This window comes from Prionailurus bengalensis, chromosome A1 (assembly GCF_016509475.1).
Source record: "Prionailurus bengalensis isolate Pbe53 chromosome A1, Fcat_Pben_1.1_paternal_pri, whole genome shotgun sequence".
In the NCBI taxonomy this organism is placed as follows: Eukaryota; Metazoa; Chordata; class Mammalia; order Carnivora; family Felidae; genus Prionailurus; species Prionailurus bengalensis.
Window position 1 is genome coordinate 130,558,670 of NC_057343.1, and position 23,964 is coordinate 130,582,633.

A 23,964-nucleotide genomic window follows, 5' to 3' on the forward strand; every position below is an offset into this window, starting at 1 on the left:
CTGGCTGAAGTCGGACGCTTAACCGACTGCGCCACCCAGGCGCCCCAGGATCCTGTTTTTAAACATACACATTTAAGGTCTGTAATCTGTTGAATCTGTTGAAAATTATGTTGTGTGTGAAAATGTTAAGTGAGAGTCCATTTGCCTTTTTTTAATTTTATATTTTAATTTTTAAAAATGTTTATTTATTTATTTTGAGATACAGCGTGCACACTAGCAGAGGAAGGGCAGAGGGGGAGGGAGAGAGAGAGAATCCCAAGCAGGGACTGACTTGGGGTTGGAACTCAGGAATCCCATGAGATCATGACCTGAGCCAAAATCAGGAGTCAGATGCTTAACCGACTGAGCCACCCAGGTGCTCCTATTTGCCTTTATTTTAAGTGGGAAACAATTACAGTGTTCATCGTTGACTCACATTCCCCAAACTATTTCATAAATGCAACTGACACCATAAAATCATCTACATATCAGTAAAAACTATCATGTTGCACAAATAATAAGTATTAAGGGTAACAAATCAGTTTTATATGCAGTAAAAACTTTTCTTTCGTCATAATTGCATTTTGCCCATGCTCTTTCAACATTTTCTTAAATATTTTGGGAGTTGTTCAACACTAAGCAAAACAAGGAGTAGTAAATATGAGAGACTTGAAATACATTTGGGACGAGCACACACTGTCAGAAAATGGCTCATAATGTGTATGATGCAAGCATCATTCTGTGCCTACATTTCGTATCATTTTGATACTTGACATGCTTTTTAATATGTGATTCTGACCGTCTATCAATTATATTTAGAATGTAACTCAACTTTTCTAGCATACTCTTTTGTTTAAAATGTGAATTGAGGGGCGCCTGGGTGGCGCAGTCGGTTAAGCGTCCGACTTCAGCCAGGTCACGATCTCGCGGTCCGTGAGTTCGAGCCCCGCATCAGGCTCTGGGCTGATGGCTCAGAGCCTGGAGCCTGTTTCCGATTCTGTGTCTCCTTCTCTCTCTGCCCCTCCCCCGTTCATGCTCTGTCTCTTTCTGTCCCAAAAATAAATAAACGTTGAAAAAAAATTAAAAAAAAAAAATAAAATGTGAATTGAGTTTTGGCATAGATAAATATAAATATAAATTCTTCTGTATAAACATTGGCCAAAGTATCTTGCATTGAGAGAGAAGTATGTTTTATGAAGTTTGAGTATTAAACACGAGGAAGTATTCTACAGGGAATGGGGAGAGAGAGGTTCTGCAGGATTTGCTTTTACTTTCCAGAACTCTTCCCAAGTATTATCCTTGGCTCTCAAAAGATGACATTTTCTACACTGTAATTTATCTTTACAAGTAGTTGAAATAAAGTTGAAAACTTCTAAATATCTTGAGTTTTGAGATTGTAACAGGTATAATTAATTCATATAAGAGTAATTTTATATGATAGTGTGAACCTAAAGTTTTCAAATCTGACTCCCATTTTTTTATGAATTTGACATAAAGAATTAACGATGGATTGGGACTTCTGATCAAAACAGTACAGTAAAGTTTATATATTGGCATTCTTCTGACCCACATGCATCAGAGAAAACAGAAAGACAGCAGAGCTCAAGAACAAGATACCATGATGGAGTAGAAATGGATCAGAAATACTAAGGGATGGTGGGGCTCTGCAGGCAAGGATGGCAAAAGTTGATTCCTGTAGGAAGATAGGGAGATTTAAAAAAAACCCCACAAGTTCCCTGTTTGAAGACAGAGACTGGTATGGCTTCTTTTTATATAGGAGCTCCCTGGAGCTAGGTTTATAGAAAATTTTCTCCAAGGGAGGCAGTCCAATATGATTAAGGTAGAAATACAGGGCTGACACTTAGCCACTGTGCACTGGGAAATCGTACCAGTTATTTCTGGCATTATTTATTCTCATCGGTCAGGTGCCTTATCTTTGGAAATCTTTGGAAATCTTTAACAGGATATGTAGAAAACTTGCATGTGTTTGGAATTTGAAAAACACTTCTAGAAAACTCATGAGTCAAAGAATCATAAAATTAGAAAATAGTTTCAGTTCCCATAACAAAAATACTAAATACAAAAATTTGTAAGATGCTGCTAAAGCAGTTCTTGGAGAGAAATGTGTAGCTTTAATTGCTTATCAGGGAAAAAAAGGGATAAAGATGAATAAGCAAAGCATCCATCTTCAGAATTTGAGAAAAAAATGATGCAGCAAGATGTGTCCGAAGTAAGTTACAGGAAAGATTAATGTTAAGAACGGTAACTAAATATTTAATAACACAGTAAAAGGGCTCAACAAAACCAGGTGTTGTTCTTGGAAGAGATAAAACTGACAAATCTGATACAAGATTTACCAAGAAAGAACGATGAAAAATTATTAATGAAAAGTGATTGTTACAGATTGCCACAGACATTCAACATAGTTATGAACAACTTTATGCCCAAAATGTGAAAACTTAAATAATTATCTCCCAGAAAAAAGTATAATTATCAAAAGTCACAAATAGAAAACTACAATAATCTTAAAATGGTTAGGAAAATTAAATCTTTTCACAAATAAAACCCTAGACCAAGATGGTTTTAACCAGATACTCAGGGTTCAAATAATTCTAATTTAAACTGTTCCAGAATAAGGTTGGAATGAGAAAGGAAGACTGCTGGCAGCTATTACTCTTAGTCAATGATGTAAAGATCCAGCACAAAATTCTTAATGTAATTCCAACTAGGATCCTGACAGGTGGTTTTTTAAATTATTAGGTTATTTGATTTTTGGATTTTGACAAGCTGATTCTATAATTTATACAGACATGCAAAAGGCTAAGAAGATCAGAGAAACTCTTAAAGAGCAATTAGGTGGGGACGCTTCTTTTACCAGCTAGCAAGACTTACTGCAAAGCTGTAACAGTACGACTGTGTGATTTTGGTTCAAGGATAAAGAAATAGGCTGATGCATGTTTGCTTGAAATTTGACGAGTCATAGTGCACATAAGTCAGGGAAGGAAGAGCCTTCCAGGAAATGGCACTGGGATAATTTGGTTTTCATGGTGGGGTGGGGGGAGTTGGGAATTATGTTACCATACACAAAAATCAAAATGACAGTAGGTTGCATTCTTGAGTATAAAAGACTTTGTGAAACTGTGGAAGAAAATGTCAGAAACTTTCTTAATGACCCGAGTCTCAGGACGATTTTTAGAATGTAAAAAGCCGTAATTGAAACCTATATATTTACATTAAAATTATCATCTTGAAATTCATCAAAAAACATCATAAGGAAAGTAAAAGATGAGCCTTAAATTTGGAGAAAATATTTGCAACATATTTAACAGAAGGTTGATACCAAAATATATGGAGAATTTGCAGAGAAGTGGGAAGAAAAAAACACTCAAAATGCTTGGTGGCCAACAAACATACAAATAGGCACAGCCTCATTAAATCAGAGAAATTAGAACCACAATATGATCATAGTGGATGTGAAGTCATTGTTAGTAGGATTGCAAATCATTGCAGGTATAGTCACTCTGGGAAACATGGTGGCACTAACTAGAAAAGATACATATGTGTGTATTCTGTTTCTTACACTTCCGAGAGAAATTCTTGCTTATTTGTATCAGTACACATGTATAAGAATGCCTGTAACACCATTGTTTCTAATAGCAAATATATGAAAACACATGTTTGTCAACAGAGTAGATAAGTTTTTGGCATATTCCTATGTAGTGAAAATAAGTGAATTAATTTACAACAGCATAAATGAATCTTGGAAAACCAGTGTGTACCAGAAGCAAGGTTTAAAGTAGTGCCACTCCATTTACACAGTGTAAAAATAAGCAAGCTGTTCAGGTACTTTTGTGTTACATGTATAGGTGGTAAAACTTTAAAGAAAAGCCACAGTATGACTCTCAGATATTAGGATAATATTACTGCTGGTGGTGGGGGAAGAAGGGAAAGGGAGATTCACTTAGGGAGGGGGGCATATGGAGTTTCAAAGGTATTGTTCCTTTTTTTTTTTTAAGATTTTATTAAAAAAATTTTTTTAAGGTTTATTTATTTTTGAGAGAAGAGAGAGAGCACACAAGTGGGGGAGGGCAGAGAGAGAGAGATACACAGAATCTAAGGAGGCTCCAGGCTCTGAGCTGTCAGCACAGAGCCCATTGCGGGGCTCAAACCCTCGAATTGTGGGATCATGACCTGAGCTGAAGTCAGACGCTTAACTGACTGAGCCACTCAGGCGCCCCTTAAAGATTTTATTGTTGAGTAATCTCTCCACCCATTGTGGGGCTCAAACGTACAACTCTATCAAGTCTCATGCTCCACTGACTGAACCAGCCAGGCACCCCTCAAAGGTATTGTTTTCTAACCTGGCTGGTAGTGAATACACAGGTGTGTTACCTTTTTTTTTTTTTTTTTTGAATGTAGAAGTGTATATGATACAATTTATAGTAAAGTAAATGGGGAATCAGAGAGTCAAAGGGCAATGAATTAGTGATGATGGAATACAGGAATTTTCTCAAACCAGAGAATGGTGATTGTGCTAGAGGGGCTACGTGGGAAGATTGTACCAGGTTCTAGGGAAAGATACTTCGAATTCTGATTGGTCTCTGAGCTGTAGTTCCTTATCTATATCAACAACTGCACATGATCCCTATTAACAACTATCCCTATTAGGATAAAATACTTGTTTTTGATTTAGTGATAATCATAATGATTTCTTGCCCTTGAAAAATGTTGTATACATGTATCCCTCTTTTTATTATATTACTTAACAGGTGTGTACTATTTGACTTTGGAAAAAATCAAATCATAATTTTTATTACAATTAAAAATAAGAAATCTGAGTATCTCACTTGAGCTATATGTAAAACATTTTTTAAAAAAACCTTTAAAGGTATATTGGATAAAGTTAGACTTAAAACATTTTTTAGAGGCAACTTTTGTTAAACATAATCAAAACCCCATCCTGCAGATATTTCTGGTTATTTCATCCACTGACCAAAAGCATACACTTGAGATTTGATTCATTCATTCAGCTCTAGTCTTTATTAATTTCTTCTTATTGGAATTTCATATTTCTTTGTTCCTATTAGATGAGTAAATTGGACCCTGGTAGAGATAAGCGAACAGTTTCTCCTTTCTCAACATTTCTGTCTTCTTAAACCTCTAGAGCTTAGTCTCAACTGGTGAATTAGCTGCTTTTGACTCTCATTTACTTGTGGCCTAAGGCTTTCTGCATTTGTAAGTGAACTTCTGGAGGTACCGCTATTGAGGACTGCTGATAATGGGTTTTCAAAAGAGAATCTTGATTTTCTTTATCCTCTTTCTGTAGTCTGTCTGATTTCTGTAGTCTGTCTTTGGAAATTAAGGTCCCTGTGAGATTGTGTGACCTGTAGTTCCTTAGGTCCTATAGTCCACTCTTCGTTCCCAAGGTAAGTTGGAATATTGTAGTAGATGCCTAACAGGAATGTGGTATTGGTCTTGCTTTTGCAACATGATACACTTTTCCTCATTCTCATTATTGTGGTACTTCTGTTGGTAATTGCATGGAGACCCCCTGTCTCTACTCTTCAACAATCTCAGCTACAGCCTCTTCATTTCCTGCTGAAAGTTAGTATTTGTGGTATTTAAATATATCTTCTTTGTTGTAGTAACCTTGTTCGTACTCATGGGTATTACTGTTTTGAGGCTGGGTTTCACTACTTTGAGACCTAGTAGCTGCTGGCTCTCAGACTCACTAATTATGTTTTGGAGATGATGATGAATGTGGGGTTTGATGCAGCAGTGGGGATTCCTCCTAGATTATAATGGAGACCATCAGGGCAGCTCATGGCTCTCTGGGGTCCACTCTTCACTTCCACTACCAATTAAACTCAGTTTCTCTTTTTCTTTTTTAAATTTGTTTATTTATTTATTTTGAGAAAGAGAGCTCAAGTGTGGTGGGGCAGACAGAGGGGAAGAGAATCCCAAGCAGTGCAGAGCCTTATGTGGGGCTTGAACTCATGAACTGTGAGATCATGACCTGAGCTGAAATCAAGAGTTGGACGCTTAACCCACTGAGCCACCCAGGCACTCCTCTCTCTTTTTCATAACCTGTAGCAGCTTTGTAGATGTACTGCTTGGGTCTCTCTTTAACAAACTACTTACTGTTCTTTCAGCTCCAGGGAGTACATGTAGCTGACAGCCTCTAGCTGTTAATTTAGGCTCCTAAGATTTTGAGTTGAGGCCTTGTGTTTCCTAGGAAACCTCCTGCCCCTGACTGAGCATGGTGTGGGTTCTAGGGTGTTTCCATTTTGTCCCAGTTTTGGACTGTTCTAGTGGGCAGTCTTTGCTTTGGAGTACTCTACTGGGTTGTCCAGAACATTGTCAGATCTTTGTCAGGGTCTGAGGGCTCTGTCTGCTGAATCCTGTTTTATATATATCCCCTTTCCTTCACTGATTTTAGATCCATTTGAGTCTGAAAGTTTTCCATCCTCAGTCCTGTTTTACTCCCCCCTGCCCAGCTTTTATCTTTCATAATAAAATTCTTGTCCTTGAACATCTGCTTCCTGGAGGACCCGGCTGACACATACCACTTCTGTTGGTTGTTTACCTAATTTCTGTCCAATCACATTGGTAGTGAATGTTGTCTCATTTTCCCCTTTTTAAGCCTCTCCCTTGAATCTTCTCAGTATTTTCCAGTTCATCATTTCTGTCTACCCTTAATACCCGATTGTCTAATGTCCACTAATCTCAGTAAATGCCTTATTTTTAAAATAACATTGTTTCATACACTGTGTATCTGGTTTTTTTTTTTTTTAAGATTTTTAAAGAGGTATAAACTGTATTAAGGTAAATTATAAATGCCCCCAAGGATTTCATTCAGGAAATACATATGAAACCTATTAAATAATATAAAAATGCACATCTGTAACATAGTTTCTGTCCTTCCTTGAAGAATAATCAAATGGGTGGGTAAGATGAAGACAAAGAAGTAAGAAGTACACACGCACACACACACACATCTAAAACCTTGATCTGCTTCTAGGAATTTGTCCCAAAGAAATAATCTGACAAGTGTAAAATAATACACGTGCAGTAGTATTCATTGCACTGTTTTTAATAGTAAAAAATTGCATACAACCTAAGTACCATGAATAGATATTAAATAAGTTGTAATAAACATAATGGAATATTCTGTAATAATTAAAAATAATTACTTAGTTCTGTGGTTATTAACAAGTAAGATCCACAGTCTGCTAAGAGAGGGAAAACAAGTTTAATACGTTACATAGGACACCCTATCTCCAAATGGTAAGTAGTAGAACTGTCAAAGAAAGTAAGGTATAGAATGGATTTAGATAGGCAGCATGAAGAAAGAGAACATTTTAGATTACATTTTCCAACCTTTTTGGACGTAGAGTCCTCTTCTCAATATTTTAAAAATAATGTCACTTTGTCCAGTATATGATAGTGATTTTTACATACAGAGTGTTTTATATTAGTATAGTATTAAAAAGTGCTCTCTGAATTTTTTTTCTGTTTTATAGTTAGTATCATCGCATAGTAAAGAAATTTTTTAATGATTAGAAGTATATAAAATTTCAGGCATTCTCTGCCACTGTGTAACCATTTTTTCATGTATGTTGAAAACAAATTTTCAGTCTAAACCAATTTCTCGAGTTTCTGGTCTTAACAGCATGCCTATGATCCCATAGACAAAGTTTATTCACAAATCCTGAGAGTCTGGAAATCCCTTGTAAGAAAAGTAGTGTCGTTTTCTTACCATAATTTCTTAACATAATTTATGACATCTTAAAAATGTATGTTTTATTCCCACTTAGGCCGAATACATCAAGCAATGGTAACATCTTTAAATGAAGATAATGAAAGTGTAACTGTTGAATGGATAGAAAATGGAGATACAAAAGGCAAAGAGGTATGATCACTGGGTTAATTTTTTATTTATTTATTTTTTTTGAGAGAGTAGGAGCAGGGGAGAGGGGCAGAGGCAGAGGGGAGTGGAGGGAGGGAGGGAGGGGGAGAGAGAGAGTGAGAGAGGGAAGAAGGGATGGAGGCCTAAGCAGGCTCCTTGCTCAGTGTAGAGCCCAATGCCGGACTTAATCCCACAATCCTGGGATCCTGACCTGAGCCGAAATTAAGAGACGCTCAACTGACTGAGCCACCCAGACACCCCTAAATTTTTTTCGATTGTAGTTTTAAATAATCTCTACACCCAACATGTGGCTCGAGCCTACAACCCCAAGATCACGAGTTGCATACTTTACTGACTGAGCCAGCCAAGTGCCCCAATCACTGGTTTAAATTTTATTTCTAGTCCCACAATCAAGGTTCCAAATATAAAACAAAACAGAGGCTCCTGGGTGGCTCAGTTGGTTAAGTGTCCACCTTCGGCTCAGGTCACTATCTCATGGTTCATGGGTTTGAGCCCCATGTCGGGCTCTGTGCTGACAGCTCGGAGCCTGGAGCCTGCTTTGGATTCTGTGTCTCCCTCTCTGTCTGCCCCTCCCCTGCTCATGTTCCGTCTCATAAATAAAACATTAAAAAGTTTAAGACAAAACAGAGAGTATATAATTTTTTACATAGTGCATGTATTCTTTATCATTGTTAGAAAAACTTAAAAATGATGAAAAATTTCACTCAAAGATTGGTAGGTTCCTCTTCAATATAGTAAGTGATGGGACATATAATCAAGACCAAAAAATGCTGTCTTTTAAAACAAATTTAATGTTTATTTATTTTTGAGAGAGAGCAAGCACAAGCAGGGGAGGGGCAGAGAGAGAGAGAGAGGGAGACACAGAATCGAAGCAGGCTCCAGGCTCTGAGCTGTCAGCACCGAGCCCGACGTGGGGCTCGAACTCACAAACCTCGAGATCATGACTTGAGCTGAAGTCGAACTCTTAACCAGCTGAGCCACCCAGGTGCCCACAAAATGCTGTTTGAATACAGATTCTTTAAATATATGTGGGTTGTAATTGTAGATAATATAGTTTTCAAGGCAGTACTATTCATGAGGCCAAAATCATTTAACAATTATTCTCTCTGTGTAAATTCGTAAAATAGTGTCAAAATTTACTCTCAAAATATATGCATTTTTTAAAACAGATTGATCTCGAGAGCATCTTTTCACTTAACCCTGACCTTGTACCTGATGAAGAAATTGAACCCAGTCCAGAAACACCTCCACCTCCAGCATCCTCAGCCAAAGTAAACAAAATTGTAAAGGTAAGTGATGAAAATTCAGAGCACGGGTGGGTGGGTGTGTGGGCTGAGGGTCTGGTTTGAAATGACAGTCTGTGAAGAGTATGTTTTAAGCATATAGTTTGCTTTAAAAAAACAAACTGTAATATTTCTGCCATCTTCATGTCATGTATATGCTTACATCCTTTGAAGGATCGAGGTTGTCCAGTTGACAGTTAATGATCATCATTAGGTAAAATCCTAGGAATTCCTTTCCTGATTAGGATTTTTCCTAAGACTAGTAGCTTCTCAGGAGATATGGATGTCAAAACCATTTGCTGTCCATATTTGTTGAATGATACATATGACTTAGATAAAGAAGGAATGTTGATTTTTCATAATAAATTCCCACTCCACTAGTCTTTTGAAGTAGTGATTCTGCTACTTATGTTCATTAGAGAAGGATGGGAAATGATAGAATGTAGTTTAACTACTGTGTTATCTGTAAAGATGAACTTTAAAACCATGCTGTATATCCTCCCTAAGAGTTTTATCTTTACAAAAATAAAAGCCATGTCGTTTTTATTATTTTAAAAGGTAATGCTCGTCCTTCCTATTGAAATTTCTCACTATTAAAATTGTATATCAAAATGCAACTCTTTTTAAACCAGGTCGCTCACACCGTTGTTTAATCTGTAGTTCTTCATCTTGAGGCTTCAAAAAGTATTTGTTGATTTTGTCATGTACAGGTATAACTTTAACTCTATAGGAGTTTGGTATCTTGAAAGGAAGATATACAAAAGCATCCAAATATAGTGTGATGGGAGCTTAACATTATCAACACAACATTCTACTTTTTAAGTTCTGCGTATGAACATAAGGCAGATATTCAGTTCATGTAATTTAACTAGGATATTGAGTGTCACTGCTTAGAGGTCTTTAGTTATGACTTGTAGATGGACTGTTTTTCATATTTGACTTTACAGCCTTGAAGGATCTTCATAGTTGATCCTTCTTAGTATGTCATTAGCAGCCTTTGCTGTGCATTAAAATCACTTGGAGAATTTTTTAAAATACTGATGCTTAGCCCACTTTCAGTGATTCATTGTATCTAAAGTGAGGCCCTGGAATCAATATCCTTTTATTAGTACCCATCTGATATAAATTTGCAAATGTTCTCTCTAGCTTTGAGAACCACGACATTTTTTGATATCTTTCTTTTCAGGTGACTAAAATGAAGTCTTGGTAAATAAATAATAGGATCAAAAATTTGCTGCTCTAGTGTATGCAGTGTTGGGAGTCTTTGAGAGTCCAATGAAATCTTTTAGTAGAAATGAGAGAAAAAAAGAAATGACAGTGAGCATTTCATGGTATTTTGATGTTTAACAGTAGATTGTAAGTTGTCTAAAACTGGTATTTTATTGATTGCTTCCACATCCAAAGATGAAATGTAATACATGCTTTTAAAATGTATTACATGGTTGTAGCATGATGACTACAACTATACCTTTTACTGAAACTGCTTAACTTCACTTTGCTTCAGTTTTCTCATGAAACCAGAATAATAGTAACTACCTCATAGGGTTGTTGTGAAGGTTGAATGAATTAATGTTAACAGTGTCCGTCTCATACTAATTCCTGAATATTGCTTTTTGTGGGGAGGTGGTGGCCAATACTCATATGAAGAAACTTGAATATTGCTAGCATTAGTGTAGTAATTTATTAGCAGATTATTTATAGTTTTTTTTCCATTTAGTTTTATAATATCTTTAAAAAAATTTTTTTTAATGTTTTTATTTTATTTTTGAGAGAGACAGAGTGCGAGACAAAGCGAGAGAGAGAGGAGACACAGAATCCAAAGCAGGCTCCTGGCTCTGAGCTGTCAGCACAGAGCCTGACATGGGGCTTGAACTCACAAGCCGTGAGATCATGACCTGAGCGGAAGTCGGACGCTTAACTAACTGAGCCACCCAGGCGCCCCTAGTTTTATAATATTTTGTATTCACCTACTTTCATTTAATTAAAGAAAGCTGAAATTATGATAAATATCTGAGCAGTAAAGAGAGAAAGTAAACGAACATTTTTTTGTTGTATAGAATCGACGGACTGTGGCTTCTATTAAGAATGACCCTCCTCCAAGAGATAACAGAGGTAAAGTAAACATTTCTCTATTAATTTTTTCTATTAACTTTTTAGTATGACCCTGACAAGGTAAATCAAAAGTTAATATCACCCTTGACATTATTATTCATTTAAACTTTACCTGGCTAATTTGAAGATTGGCTATCAGATCAATATGGCTAATTGGCTAATATAATAATGTCAATAATATGAAAAACGATTTATAAAGGTACATGATGAATGTGAAACTCCATAATCTGTGCACTTTTTGATTCATCTCTTTACCCAGTAATTTTTCAGATTTGAGAAGAGTTATCATGAGAAAGAAAGGAATGGGGAAGTAGTCAGTTAATTGATTTCACAAGACTAAATCTAATCTTCACATTTTAATGTGACTTTTTGGCTAACAGTCTTCCAAAAAGAGTCATGGGTAACTTGGGAGTCAGTTAAAGAAAAGTTGAATAGGTAAAATTTGTAGTTAATTGCAGGTATTCCATATATTTTCAGCCCAGAAATGTAAAAAACAGTTAATTTCTTTTCTTTTCAGCAATTCAGAATTGTCATTTCTAGCAGTGATAATTTCTCTGTATGTGAAGGACAGGCATAGGTATTAGAAGAGAGGTTGGAGGTAGAGGCAAAGTCCTACACTTTAAACCTATCCTTCCTTTGAGTCTTGTGAAAATTTATATTGACTATGTGAAATGTGATATTCATATTTTACTTTATATTTATTTTTTCACTTTTGTAACATAATCATTGGGAAATTCTTTGCTGAAGATTTGCATATTTGAGGAGCAGAGAGTGGGATTTGGAATTAGAGGCAAGGTTGAAGGGCTTTTTTTAAAACTTTATGTACAGACTTGGGTAAATTTTTCAAAATGACAGTGCATTTAAATTTAAAATTTATGGGGCGCCTGGGTGGCGCAGTTGGTTAAGCGTCCGACTTCAGCCAGGTCATGATCTCGTGGTCCGTGAGTTCGAGCCCCACGTCAGGCTCTGGGCTGATGGCTCAGAGCCTGGAGCCTGTTTCCGATTCTGTGTCTCCCTCTCTCTCTGCCCCTCCCCCGTTCATGCTCTGTCTCTCTCTGTCCCAAAAATAAAATAAACGTTGAAAAAAAAAATTTTTTTTTAATTTAAAATTTATATTTTCTACACTTACATTATTTAAATGATTATTAAGAGTTAAGCTTGGCTTTAGTTTTTATATAAATTATTCAGAATGAGTTGTTTCTTTTTTTAAAATATATTTATTTATTTTGAGAGAGAGAATGGGGAGTGCAGGTGGAGGAGAGGCAGAGAGAAAGGGAGAAAATCCCAAGCAGGCTCCACACTGTCAGCACAGAGACTGATGCAGGGCTCGAGCTCACGAACGGTGAAATCATGACCTGAGCCAAAGTCGGACATTTAACGAACTGAGCCACCCAGGCGCCCCTCAGATTGAGTTTTGTAGCTTAAATTACATTGGTGGGACCAAAGTCCACACACATTCCTGTGAAAAACCTCTTGGCTTGTTAGATTATTGAACAGAATTGATTGTTCCATACTTTATTTATACCCACGTAAGTAGAAAATCTGAGTTGACTAATGTACCTCTTAAGTATCTGTTCTTTTGAGGTCTCTCTGTTCCTTTTACTAGGGTTCATCTTTACTAATTTTCTGTTCTGAATTTAAAAATTGTTTCATTTACAGTGGTTGGTTCTGCACGTGCACGGCCTAGTCAGCTTCCTGAGCAGTCTTCCTCCGCACAACAGAATGGTAGTGTTTCAGATATATCTCCAGTTCAAGCTGCAAAAAAGGAATTTGGACCCCCTTGTATGTAAATCATGTACCAAGGATTCAGTTATTTTAGGCATACATGTATTCTCTCTTGGTCATCTTTAAAGTCTCCAAATGGTAAAGTTTAACTACAAACGATTGCAGATTTTATTTTACCAGTGTGGAAAAATTTTTTTCCTGTTAGTTTAGTCTGTTAATTGGGTGTTTAAATGTATATTTTGGAGAATTTCTAAATGTAAAATTATACCAATATCTCAGTTGCTTTGAATTTAAAATTCTGGTCAGATGATAATTCGACAGATGTTATGGAAGAAATTCTTATGCTTCTCGATCTTTTCAATTCAAACATCTGTGATTGTAAACCAAGAGATGACATGTATCAATATGTTAAAGTCATTTTTCTTGACCATTTGTATATTGTCCTGTTCCTGGTTTCGTTAAAGCAGCTCATAGTAAAGTTCACGTAGTTGTTATAGGCATGCTTTGTCAGTGTGTACCTTTTTTTTGGTGTTATGTGGTGAGATTGATTATATGTAAAATTTTTGCATGTAGTTTCAGTACTATAAAAAGAAAGCTCTGCTTCTACAGCTCGTCTTTTTTCTTTCAGCACGTAGAAAATCTAATTGTGTGAAAGAAGTAGAAAAATTACAAGAAAAACGAGAAAAAAGGAGACTACAACAGCAAGAACTTAGAGAAAAAAGAGCCCAGGTTTGTAACAGAATCATATTTTGTTTATGCATGAACTGAAGATTTAGACTGTGTTAGTGAACGTGAGATGCTTGTGAAAAAGTAGTGGAGGCGTTCATTTAAAGTTTTCAGTATATTAATTGATTGTTAAACTGATGAGAAATAATATAAATTCTTATGAAAATATGTTACAGCATTTTTGCTACATGTACTTTTCATGTTTTGTTCCATTTTGAATAATAATTCATTGTGTTACTGAATTCAAATGCAGCCATTATACCTTTCAAGAATAATATATTTTGGTTTTCTAAAATGATCTAAAAATACATGCAGAAGAATATCTAATTAAAGTAGATGATTATAAAGTAGACAATTTTACTACAAAATTTTATTATTTTTCCATGGTTGAATTCAGCATATCACAAGGAAAGCGGAAATTCCTTGTATTTTGATTTATACTAGATATTAAAAGCCTATCTCTTGTGTCTCTCACATTCCCTTTGGATGGTAACAAAACTGTTTACTAACAAAGGAAAAATTACATAGAAGACTGGTCTTTTATCTCTCTGCAGGTATTCATCTGCTGCAAATTCCGTTACTATACCCATAACTCTTTTATTGTGGTTATATTATAACTGTATTCTTAGAACTTGTTTCCTCTAATAAAATACCAGGATTGGTGCGCCTGGGTAGCTCAGTTGGTTAAGAATTCGACTTCCCCCTCAGGTCATGATCTCACGGTCCATGAGTTCAAGCCCTGCTTCAGGCTCTGTGCTGACAACTCGGAGCCTGGAGCCTGCTTCCGATTCTGTGTCTCCTTCTATCTCTCCCCCTCCCCTGCTTACGCTCTGTCTTTTCTGTCTTTCTCTCTCTCTCCAAAATAAAGAAACATTAAAATAAAAAAACAAACAAAAAAAAACGAGCATCAGGATTGTTTCTTTATTCAGGAGTATGTTCAAATGCCCTTAAATTATAAAGATGTTGTGTTGTGGGATTATAAAACCAATATAAAATTCAGCATTTTTAATAAATCAGGTTCTAACTTAAAGTGATCTGAGAATGATCATTTGGTTTTGAAATAAATAAAACAATGCAGATGGATCTACTGATACTTAGCACAGATGCCACCTAGTGTTTCCTGTGGGAACCTCATAATATTTTCACGTTGTGATTTCTTAATTTTCACTTTACATTCAGTTTTTCAGTTGACATAGTTGTTATCATTTCCTAAAAGAAAGTTAATTGAAAGTAATTTTCATTAACAGTTTTGAAATTTATATTCAAAGCAAATCTGTACCTGGTGCATGATAAAAATCTGACTTTTTAGAATGTTTAGTAGCTTATTGACTGCAGTCAACACATTCAGTAATTTAAATTTTAAAAGTTGAAAAAATTTTGTGTTTTGATTCCTTTAAGTTCTGAGGTGGTTTTTTACCACCTTTAGGGTTTCTTTCTTTTTTTTTTTTTTTTTGTTGAGAGTCAACAAAAACAGAAAATGAGCATAAATGAATCCGTATTTCTACTTTATTGAAACACTGGATTCAGTATTGGGAAGAAAAAGGTGATTAAATGAATTTTTCTAGAATTTCAGTTTTTTAGAAATTTAGAGTTTTTTAGACTTCTTTATTGATGTTTAAGATGAGCACTATTTCTCTTTTGTTTAATTTTCTGGAATGATTAAGTTATATATAACATGATTTTGAAAGAGTTCATAGTGGCTTTAATGCAGAGTGTTTGGTTTAGAGTTAACACAATGCATTAGACTATCAGAATTGTGTATGTAATAAGAAGGTGATTCTTGGGCATGTTATTAATCTTAAACTCTGAAACTAAATTATATCATGCCTTTAGTTTGAGTTTCAGCTTGGCTATAACAAATGACACAATCTGCTAATTTAATTTTAATTTGCAAACCGTATTTAACATAAATGCAACAATATATAATTAATGTAATTATAATAAATGATGAATTCTCTTGTTACAGGATGTTGATGCTACAAACCCAAATTATGAAATTATGTGTATGATCAGAGATTTTAGAGGAAGTTTGGATTATAGACCATTAACAACAGCAGATCCTGTAAGATTCGTTATAAACTATTGCTATGGAATTTTTTATGCTGTAAAAGAAAAAAAAATTGGTAACCACTTAATTAATATTGGATTTAGCTATGTAGTTTTTTCTCTCTTTATGGGTGCACATTCCCCATATTTTAAGGAGAAAATCAAGAAATCATCCACATTTGTGCTTATCTCTCATAATTTGATTTATCAGACAGGCTTCCCATAGAGATGTCCTTTTCAGAGCAAATCCTCTCTATCTTTGGTAGGGCAGAACAGCAGTCAAAGGAATGATGCCAGAAGACCCATTCTCCTTTCTGTCACTTAAACTTCTATCCCGGTTCCAAGCTTATTTCCTCTTGGGCTATAGATCCCGCTGTCCTGTCAATTTGCTATTAGTTAATTTGTTATTTTTAAATAAATGTTAGTCTGGCTTTTAACAGTAAATATGGTTGTTTAGAACTGTACCAATCCAGAAACCTAGCACTTGAAATAAATTCTCATTGTCTTACTACTCAACTACTTTCCTGTTGAAGAATGAGAATTTTTTGGACAGGGAATAGTTTGAGAGTCATTAATACTTAGGAGATAATCCATCTGACCTGGCCTATACAGAATACCTTGGGTACGTAAAATACATTTTTGTCAGGCTGATGTATTGTTTAGGATTTCATAGAGTTGTTATTCATAATACTTTTGTCCCATATATTTTAGTCCTTGCTACCCCCTTAGCCTAATACATCTGAAACTCCTACTTTGGGGCAGGGATTGGCAAACTTTTCCTTCAAAGACCCTGACAGTAAAGAATTTGGCTTTGTGAACCAAATGGTCTTTGTCACAACTACTCAATTTTACCTTTGTAGTACATACAAAAGGAGCCATAGACAATACTCAAACATATAACTGTCTCATTAAAACTTTACAAAAGCCGGTAGTGGCCTGGATTAGCCCTGCAGGCCATACTTTGCTAATCCCCGTGTTAGGGATTTAATTATTCTTAACAGGCAAGTACTGGGAGCATAAATTTTATGAAAAATATGTGTAAGAATCGACCTATTATAAAATTGTTGAAGTTATTTTGCTCACTAATATTCTGAGAATTGTGTCTATAGTTAGTTATTTTTGCCAACAACTTTCCTTTTAATCAACACGAAAATACATCACTTGGTGGGAAATTGTGCCTTTGTTATATGTAGCATATTTTGTAGTGAGTAAGGCAGCTTCTTAACATGAGCCTAATGCTACAAAGTGTCCTCTACAAGGTTGTTTACTGTTTACCAAATAAAAAAATAAGCAAGTTTCCATTATGCTCAGAATTTTAGAGATCATTGTCTCTTAACTATTAAAATTTGTACTTGCCATTTTGTGTTTTAAACTTATTTATCCTATTTATGCTATGCATCAATTTCTAGAGCCTCTGTAGGAAATAGTGCATAACTGACTTTTTTAGTGTTTTATAACACTGATAAACATTGAAACAAAATATTTTATTTCTAGATTGATGAACATAGAATATGTGTTTGTGTAAGAAAACGACCACTCAATAAAAAAGGTATGATGCTTTTTGAACTCTTAATAAGAGGTTGATTTTGCCCAATTTGTAATTTGTTTTGATGATAGCAGAAATTAAATTGGTTCAGAAGAGTTTAACGTAAGTCATTTTAAATCATTACGCAGATTTCTATGGTTAGATCTCTTGATTTGTTACTGCTCTATGAATCATTGCCATTTCTGGTTTTGGCTTCACAGAAATTTAGATTATTTTTACTTGGTTGTTGGAATATTATATCTTATTGAATGGCATATTTCTGAAATTTTTGTATTTATAGAACTTAATACTTCAATTACATTTCTTTTTGCTTACATTTGTACATCCTAATGCTGTGAAAATTACTGGGCATTCATTTTCATTTATTCTTTTAGAAACTCAAATGAAAGATCTTGATGTAATCACAATCCCTAGTAAAGATGTTGTGATGGTACATGAACCAAAACAAAAAGTAGATTTAACAAGGTACCTAGAAAACCAAACATTTCGTTTTGATTATGCCTTTGATGACTCAGCTCCTAATGAAATGGTTTACAGGTAGGTAAATTTGTTTTAAATAACAGTTTTGTTCTTACACTGTGTATCTATCACCACCCTGAAACTTAATTGATCTTGGCATATCTCTCAAAAAATATAGTATGCTTTTTTTAAATTCTGAGTTTAAACAAGGTTGCATAATAAAAATAATAATGAAGGGCACCTGGGTGACTTAGCTGGTTAAGGCTCTGACTTGCTTTTGGCTCAGGTCAAGATCTCAGGGTTCCAGGGGTGTCTTGGTGGCTCATTTGGTTAAGCATCCGACTTTGGCTCAGGTTATGATCTCATGGTTTGTGAGTTCAAGCCCTGTGTTGGGCTCTCTGCTGGCTCAGAGCATGGAGCCTGCTTTGGATTCTCTGTCTCCCTCTCTCTCTTCCCCTCCCTCTCTCTCTTCCCCTCCCTCTCTCTCTTCCCCTCCCTCTCTCTCTTCCCCTCCCTCTCTTGCCCTCTGTCTCTCTCTCTCTCAAAAATAAATAAACATTACAAAAAAAAAAATCTCACGGTTCGTGAGTTCAAGCCCCACATCAGGCTCTGCTGTCAACGCTGTCTCCCTCTCTGTACCCCTCCCCCATGTGTGTGCTCGCATATGCGCACTCTCTCTCAAAATGAATAAATTTTAAAGAAAAACAATGATGAATATATTAATACTTGTTCTTTGTAATGCTCACCTGAAATCATGGTTTTTATTATTAGCTAGATACATTTCCTTCCACACACACACACACACACACACACACACATATATATACACATGTTCACATATTCAACTTACAAACAACTCAAACTTGGAAGTATTATACATTGATATCCCAAATTATTAGGCCAAATTTAGATTTTCATATATAGTTTGTAAACACTGCCTTCTAATGGTAACAGGTCACTTTTAAGAGCAGTGTTCTTTCAGTGTATATAGAACTGTCTTGGCAGTTACTTGAATATTTTTTAGTTTATTTATTTTGAGAGCGAGAGAGCATGAGCAGGGGAGGGGCAGAGAGAGAGAGAGTGGGAGAGAGAATATCCTAAAGAGGCTCCCTGCTGTCAGCACAGAGCCTGAGACCCATGAACCTTGAGATTCATGAACTGAGCCCAAACCAGGAGTCAGACGCTTAACCGACTGGGTGACCCAGACACCCCTTGAATGCTTTTTCTTTTTTTTCTTTTTTTTTTTTTTTTAATTTTTTTTTCAACGTTTATTTATTTTTGGGACAGAGAGAGACAGAGCATGAACGGGTGAGGGGCAGAGAGAGAGGGAGACACAGAATCAGAAACAGGCTCCAGGCTCTGAGCCATCAGCCCAGAGCCCGACGCGGGGCTCGAACTCCCAGACCGCGAGATCGTGACCTGGCTGAAGTCGGACGCTTAACCTACTGCGCCACCCAGGCGCCCCTTGAATGCTTTTTCATTGTCCTTTCATTTTATAAATATGGCTGGAAAACAAAATTTAAGAATTAAGAGTCCTAAGAATTGAAGACTTATAAATGAAATATTGAAACCAACTTTATTGGTCCTAAGCCAGTAAACTAGAAGTTCAGTTGCAAAGAGGAGGAAATTAAAGAACCTGTGAACGCTAAATAGTATTATGAAAAATTTGTTTTATAAGGGAGCTATAAGTATAAATTATCTATTTTTTACCTTTCTGAGAATAGTCCTCTCCTCACCCCTCACTTCTTTCTCTACTTCCACTCCTGTTTCATAAAATGTCTGTTTGCCTTTGTAATTATATTTTTCTCTGAATATTCTAGATTTAGTAACCATTCCTTTTTACCTTATATTTGTGCTTCTTAAATTTACCAATATTGATGCTATCCCCTTTCTTTAACTTTGAGGGAGTGCAAGTTAGGTCTTTTTTTTGTCTAATCACTCTGCAGACCCATTTTCTACTTTGGTTTGACCTTTTTATCTTACTCCCTTTTATTCTATACCTTTTTCAGTTTTGTCTTAAAAATAATTGAGCAACTGTATAAAGTGTTCCACATACCTAAACAATGATTTTGAAACCTAAACAATGATTACACTAATATATTTGAAAAATAACTCAAACCATAATAATTTGGCATACTTTTCCCGAACTAAGACTATCAACTCCAAACTCAGTGTCTTACACATATAATTTATATTTACTTAGCCATATTCAAGGAAATCCTGTCACTTTCTGCTTGGGTAGATGGTCTTAAGATAGTTTTGTAGTTTTTTTTCCCTTTTAGTTTTTCTCTGTTGAGATTATCACTTTCTTGATGTGGTTTCTTTTAAAATGTTTTTGCTTTCCTTTTATAAATGTTACTTGTCTGCCTAATATTTTGATATTTTGTTTATTTTTTAAAACTTTCATATTGTCATATATATATATAATATATATATTATACATATATATGTATATATGTCCAAGCTTAGCTACTGTCATTTTTTTTCTATCCATTATTTTGACCCTTGTTTCTTATGGAATTGCTTGAAATTATGCTTTAAAGAGCTTTAAGCAATATTAAGAGGAATTTATTTAAAATTTTTAACATATCAGTGGGCTTAGTTGTAGTCTGACATTTGAGCACATTGATTTGTTAAAATGATTTTATTAATAAGACTTGATATTTTATTTATTTAATTTAAATATTGACAGCACATTCTGACTAGTATATTATTATTTCTAAGGTTTACAGCTAGACCACTAGTTGAAACTATATTCGAAAGGGGAATGGCTACATGCTTTGCTTATGGGCAGACTGGAAGTGGAAAAACTCATGTAAGTAATTCATTATAGTTCCATCCTGGTATGAAGCTTGTTTATTTTCCTTATAGCTTAATTCTAAGACCTATTTTTTTTAAGATTTATTTCTGGAAAATGTCTACTATTTTTTATTTCCTTTTTAACATGTAGACTATGGGAGGTGACTTTTCAGGAAAGAACCAAGATTGTTCTAAAGGAATTTATGCGTTAGCAGGTAACTCTTTTTTTGCATATCATTTGTAATACTCCTGAATATTATTCAAATGGCTTTGAAATAAAACATGAAAATATTGTTCAGGACTTGAAGGATAACCATAAAGCTAAACTTACCGTATATTATGTCAGTTTTAGGTTGTCAGAATGCTTGAAAAGAATTGTGAGATTAAGTGTTTGGGACAGAAATCTTGATATTTGTGTCATTTTAATCTGGCATGTTGTTAGAGCTTAGTATTTGTTGTTAGATAGCTGATTTGTGAAAAGCTTCAGTTTGGTGTGGTTGTGGAAATAATCTTACTATGACCACCTATAATTTTATGTTATTTATAAAGATAAATAGTAGCATTCTTTTTCTGAACATGAAAAAGAATGGTATCTAGACCCTAAATGTCAAAAACTATTACTATTTTTTTGTAAAATAATGTTCATTTTAGTCTTTATTGTTATTATTGATCTTGTCATTCTAGGTAAAGATTAACTGAATTTCTCTAAGTACAGAAAATTTGAATTGCTTTTCAAAGATAGTATTTGTAACATCTTAACAATTTTCTCCATGTGAAATTCTTGATAGCTCGAGATGTCTTTTTAATGTTAAAGAAGCCAAACTATAAGAAATTAGAACTTCAAGTATATGCAACCTTTTTTGAAATTTACAGTGGAAAGGTAAGTGGAAACTTAAAAAGACTCTGATTTGGAGGGGGAGGGAGAGGAGTGTTAAATTGTGGTTTAACATGCATAACAGAAGATTTAACATTTTAACCATTTTTTTTGTGTGTACAGGTTCAGTGGCCTTAAATACATTCATGTTGTGCAACCCTTGCCACCCCATTTTTATATATGTTAGAATATTATGTTAACATTTTTTGAGGTTTTTAAAAATTCCCTTTGAAATGTTCAACTTTTCTGTATTGAGAATTATTCTAATTACTATAATTTTCTGAAATTTTTTGGACTCTGATTTTTATAGAACTGATTCTTTTTTTCTTTGAGGCTAGTTTTCTGATTTGGATTTTTTTGAAATAGGTGTTTGACTTGCTAAACAGGAAAACAAAATTAAGAGTGCTGGAAGATGGAAAACAGCAGGTTCAAGTGGTGGGATTACAGGAACGGGAAGTCAAATGTGTTGAAGACGTACTGAAACTCATTGACATAGGCAATAGTTGCAGGTAACTCATTTTAATTAAGGGCAACTTAATTTCTTAATCAGTTTTAGATACTTGGGGTTTCTAAACAAGGTGTTATTCAGTGCCTCTTGGCAGTAAAAATTTGTTCTTAAAAACTTTTACTGTTACTTGTAACTCTGAGTGACATCTACTATATTGGTAATCATACTACAAGTATACTAGAAGTGTGCCGGATTAAATTGTATGAATCCAGTTGTATCGAAGTGTTGTAACTCAGATTGTCTTCATTTGTATTTAAATGATGAGAACTGGATAGTTTTTTCTTGCTTTTTAGTGAAAATACTCTGGTTTGAAACATAAACTAAAAGGGTTTTTGTATGTAAAATATCCTTAATCACATTGTAGGACATCCGGTCAAACATCTGCAAATGCACATTCATCTCGGAGCCATGCAGTGTTTCAGATCATTCTTAGAAGGAAAGGAAAACTACATGGCAAATTTTCTCTCATTGACTTGGCTGGAAATGAACGAGGAGCTGATACTTCCAGTGCAGACAGGCAAACCAGGCTTGAAGGTGCTGAAATTAATAAAAGCCTTTTAGCACTCAAGGTAAATAAAATGCTTAATTGTGAAAAGTCTTCTGCTTTTGACTTTAAGTTTGTTTAGAGTATCTACAAAATGATAGCACTTGTAACATCTAATAAATAAGAGAAGTTATCAAAATTTACTTATGTTTACAGTTCTAGATTTATATTGTGCTCAGAAATTTTCTTTACACATACTCTTTTTTTTTTTTTTTTTTTTTTTAGAGTGAATAGAGGACCAATTTTGAGCCTACTTAGGGAGGTTCCATAGGGCTTTAGTCAGTCATACTGTCTTAGAAGAAGGCAAGGAGCCGCAAAACTCAGCTAAGAAATAATGTCTCAGGAAAATGTGGAATGACTTTCAGAGAGAGAGAGGGGGAGTGTTACATCCGTTCCTTGACTACAAAAGGAAGGATTGAAAAGACTACAAAAACATTATGTTTTTTCTTTTGTAGTGCCACTTTCAAAGTTTAGCTTTTTGTCCTATTGTCTATTACTTCTAAATAGTAGTCATAGTCTCCAGAAGAATCTTTTGGAATGATAAGTACTTTATTGTTGTTGTTGTTTAATTTTATTTTCTTGATTTAAGATTTATGGGACCATCTTTACTGTGCTGTAAACCTGTCAGTAGGGTTTCCAGAGCTGATCAGATCTTAAATGTTAGGGTTATAGTAAAAGATCTTTTAAATATATTAGTTAAGATTACTCTTTATAAGAAGCCTAACCTGTGAAACTTGCTTTCTTAATTGGCAGGAGTGCATCAGAGCCTTAGGTAGAAATAAACCTCATACTCCTTTCAGAGCAAGTAAACTCACTCAGGTGTTAAGAGATTCATTCATAGGTGAAAATTCTCGTACCTGCATGGTAAGTTTGTTTTTTTTGTTTGTTTTGTTTTAATTCTGAATAATGAATAACTCACACTATCTGTGGAAGGATCATAATGCACATTAATAACAAACATTTAAATCCTTCTATTGTGAGAGATACAGTGATACTTAAGATGTGGTCCCTGCCAGTCTGATAGAGAGGATTATATTGCAGTTATAATGCATTCCACTAATTCCAACATCTGAGTCTTCTTGAGGTTGGTCTTCGTTGATTTTTATTTTCCTTGAGTATGAGTCACACTTTTCTGTTTCTTAGTATGTCTACTAATTTTGGGTTCTATCATTTTCACTATGAATAAACACCTTAATGAACACTCTGGATATTCATATCTTCTAAAGATTATTGAGTTTTTTGTTGTTTTAGCCAGAAGTAAACTTACTTGAACTTCAAATTCTTGTCTCCCCTGCTGGGGGCATCAAATGAAATAGAAACCTGTTTAGTTCTTTTAGACTTAGCTATGTTGCTTAGTGGAAGCCTTGTGTATGCCTGCGTCACGGGTCAGCCAGAGATGTGGGGCAGTTTATATGTAGAGTTTCTGGTTGTCA

The 23,964-nt window shown here is 34.9% G+C and overlaps 1 protein-coding gene across 4 annotated transcripts in view; it reads left to right on the forward strand.

Moving 5' to 3' along the window:
- KIF2A (kinesin family member 2A) overlaps window positions 1–23,964 on the forward strand; it is a 66,221-nt gene that overhangs the window by 26,084 nt on the left and 16,173 nt on the right. For 2 of the 4 annotated variants that reach the window (XM_043591055.1, XM_043591042.1), the window contains exons 2-15: window positions 7,797–7,891; window positions 9,079–9,198; window positions 11,250–11,304; window positions 12,964–13,086; window positions 13,658–13,758; window positions 15,722–15,817; window positions 17,296–17,350; window positions 17,722–17,884; window positions 20,531–20,621; window positions 20,757–20,820; window positions 21,394–21,485; window positions 21,846–21,988; window positions 22,352–22,556; window positions 23,285–23,395. In XM_043591055.1, coding sequence (XP_043446990.1) covers window positions 7,797–7,891; window positions 9,079–9,198; window positions 11,250–11,304; window positions 12,964–13,086; window positions 13,658–13,758; window positions 15,722–15,817; window positions 17,296–17,350; window positions 17,722–17,884; window positions 20,531–20,621; window positions 20,757–20,820; window positions 21,394–21,485; window positions 21,846–21,988; window positions 22,352–22,556; window positions 23,285–23,395 — 1,514 coding nt within the window. The remainder of the gene's footprint in view (window positions 1–7,796; window positions 7,892–9,078; window positions 9,199–11,249; window positions 11,305–12,963; window positions 13,087–13,657; window positions 13,759–15,721; window positions 15,818–17,295; window positions 17,351–17,721; window positions 17,885–20,530; window positions 20,622–20,756; window positions 20,821–21,393; window positions 21,486–21,845; window positions 21,989–22,351; window positions 22,557–23,284; window positions 23,396–23,964) is intronic. The other 2 variants (XM_043591066.1, XM_043591050.1) reach the window with 1 other exon arrangement.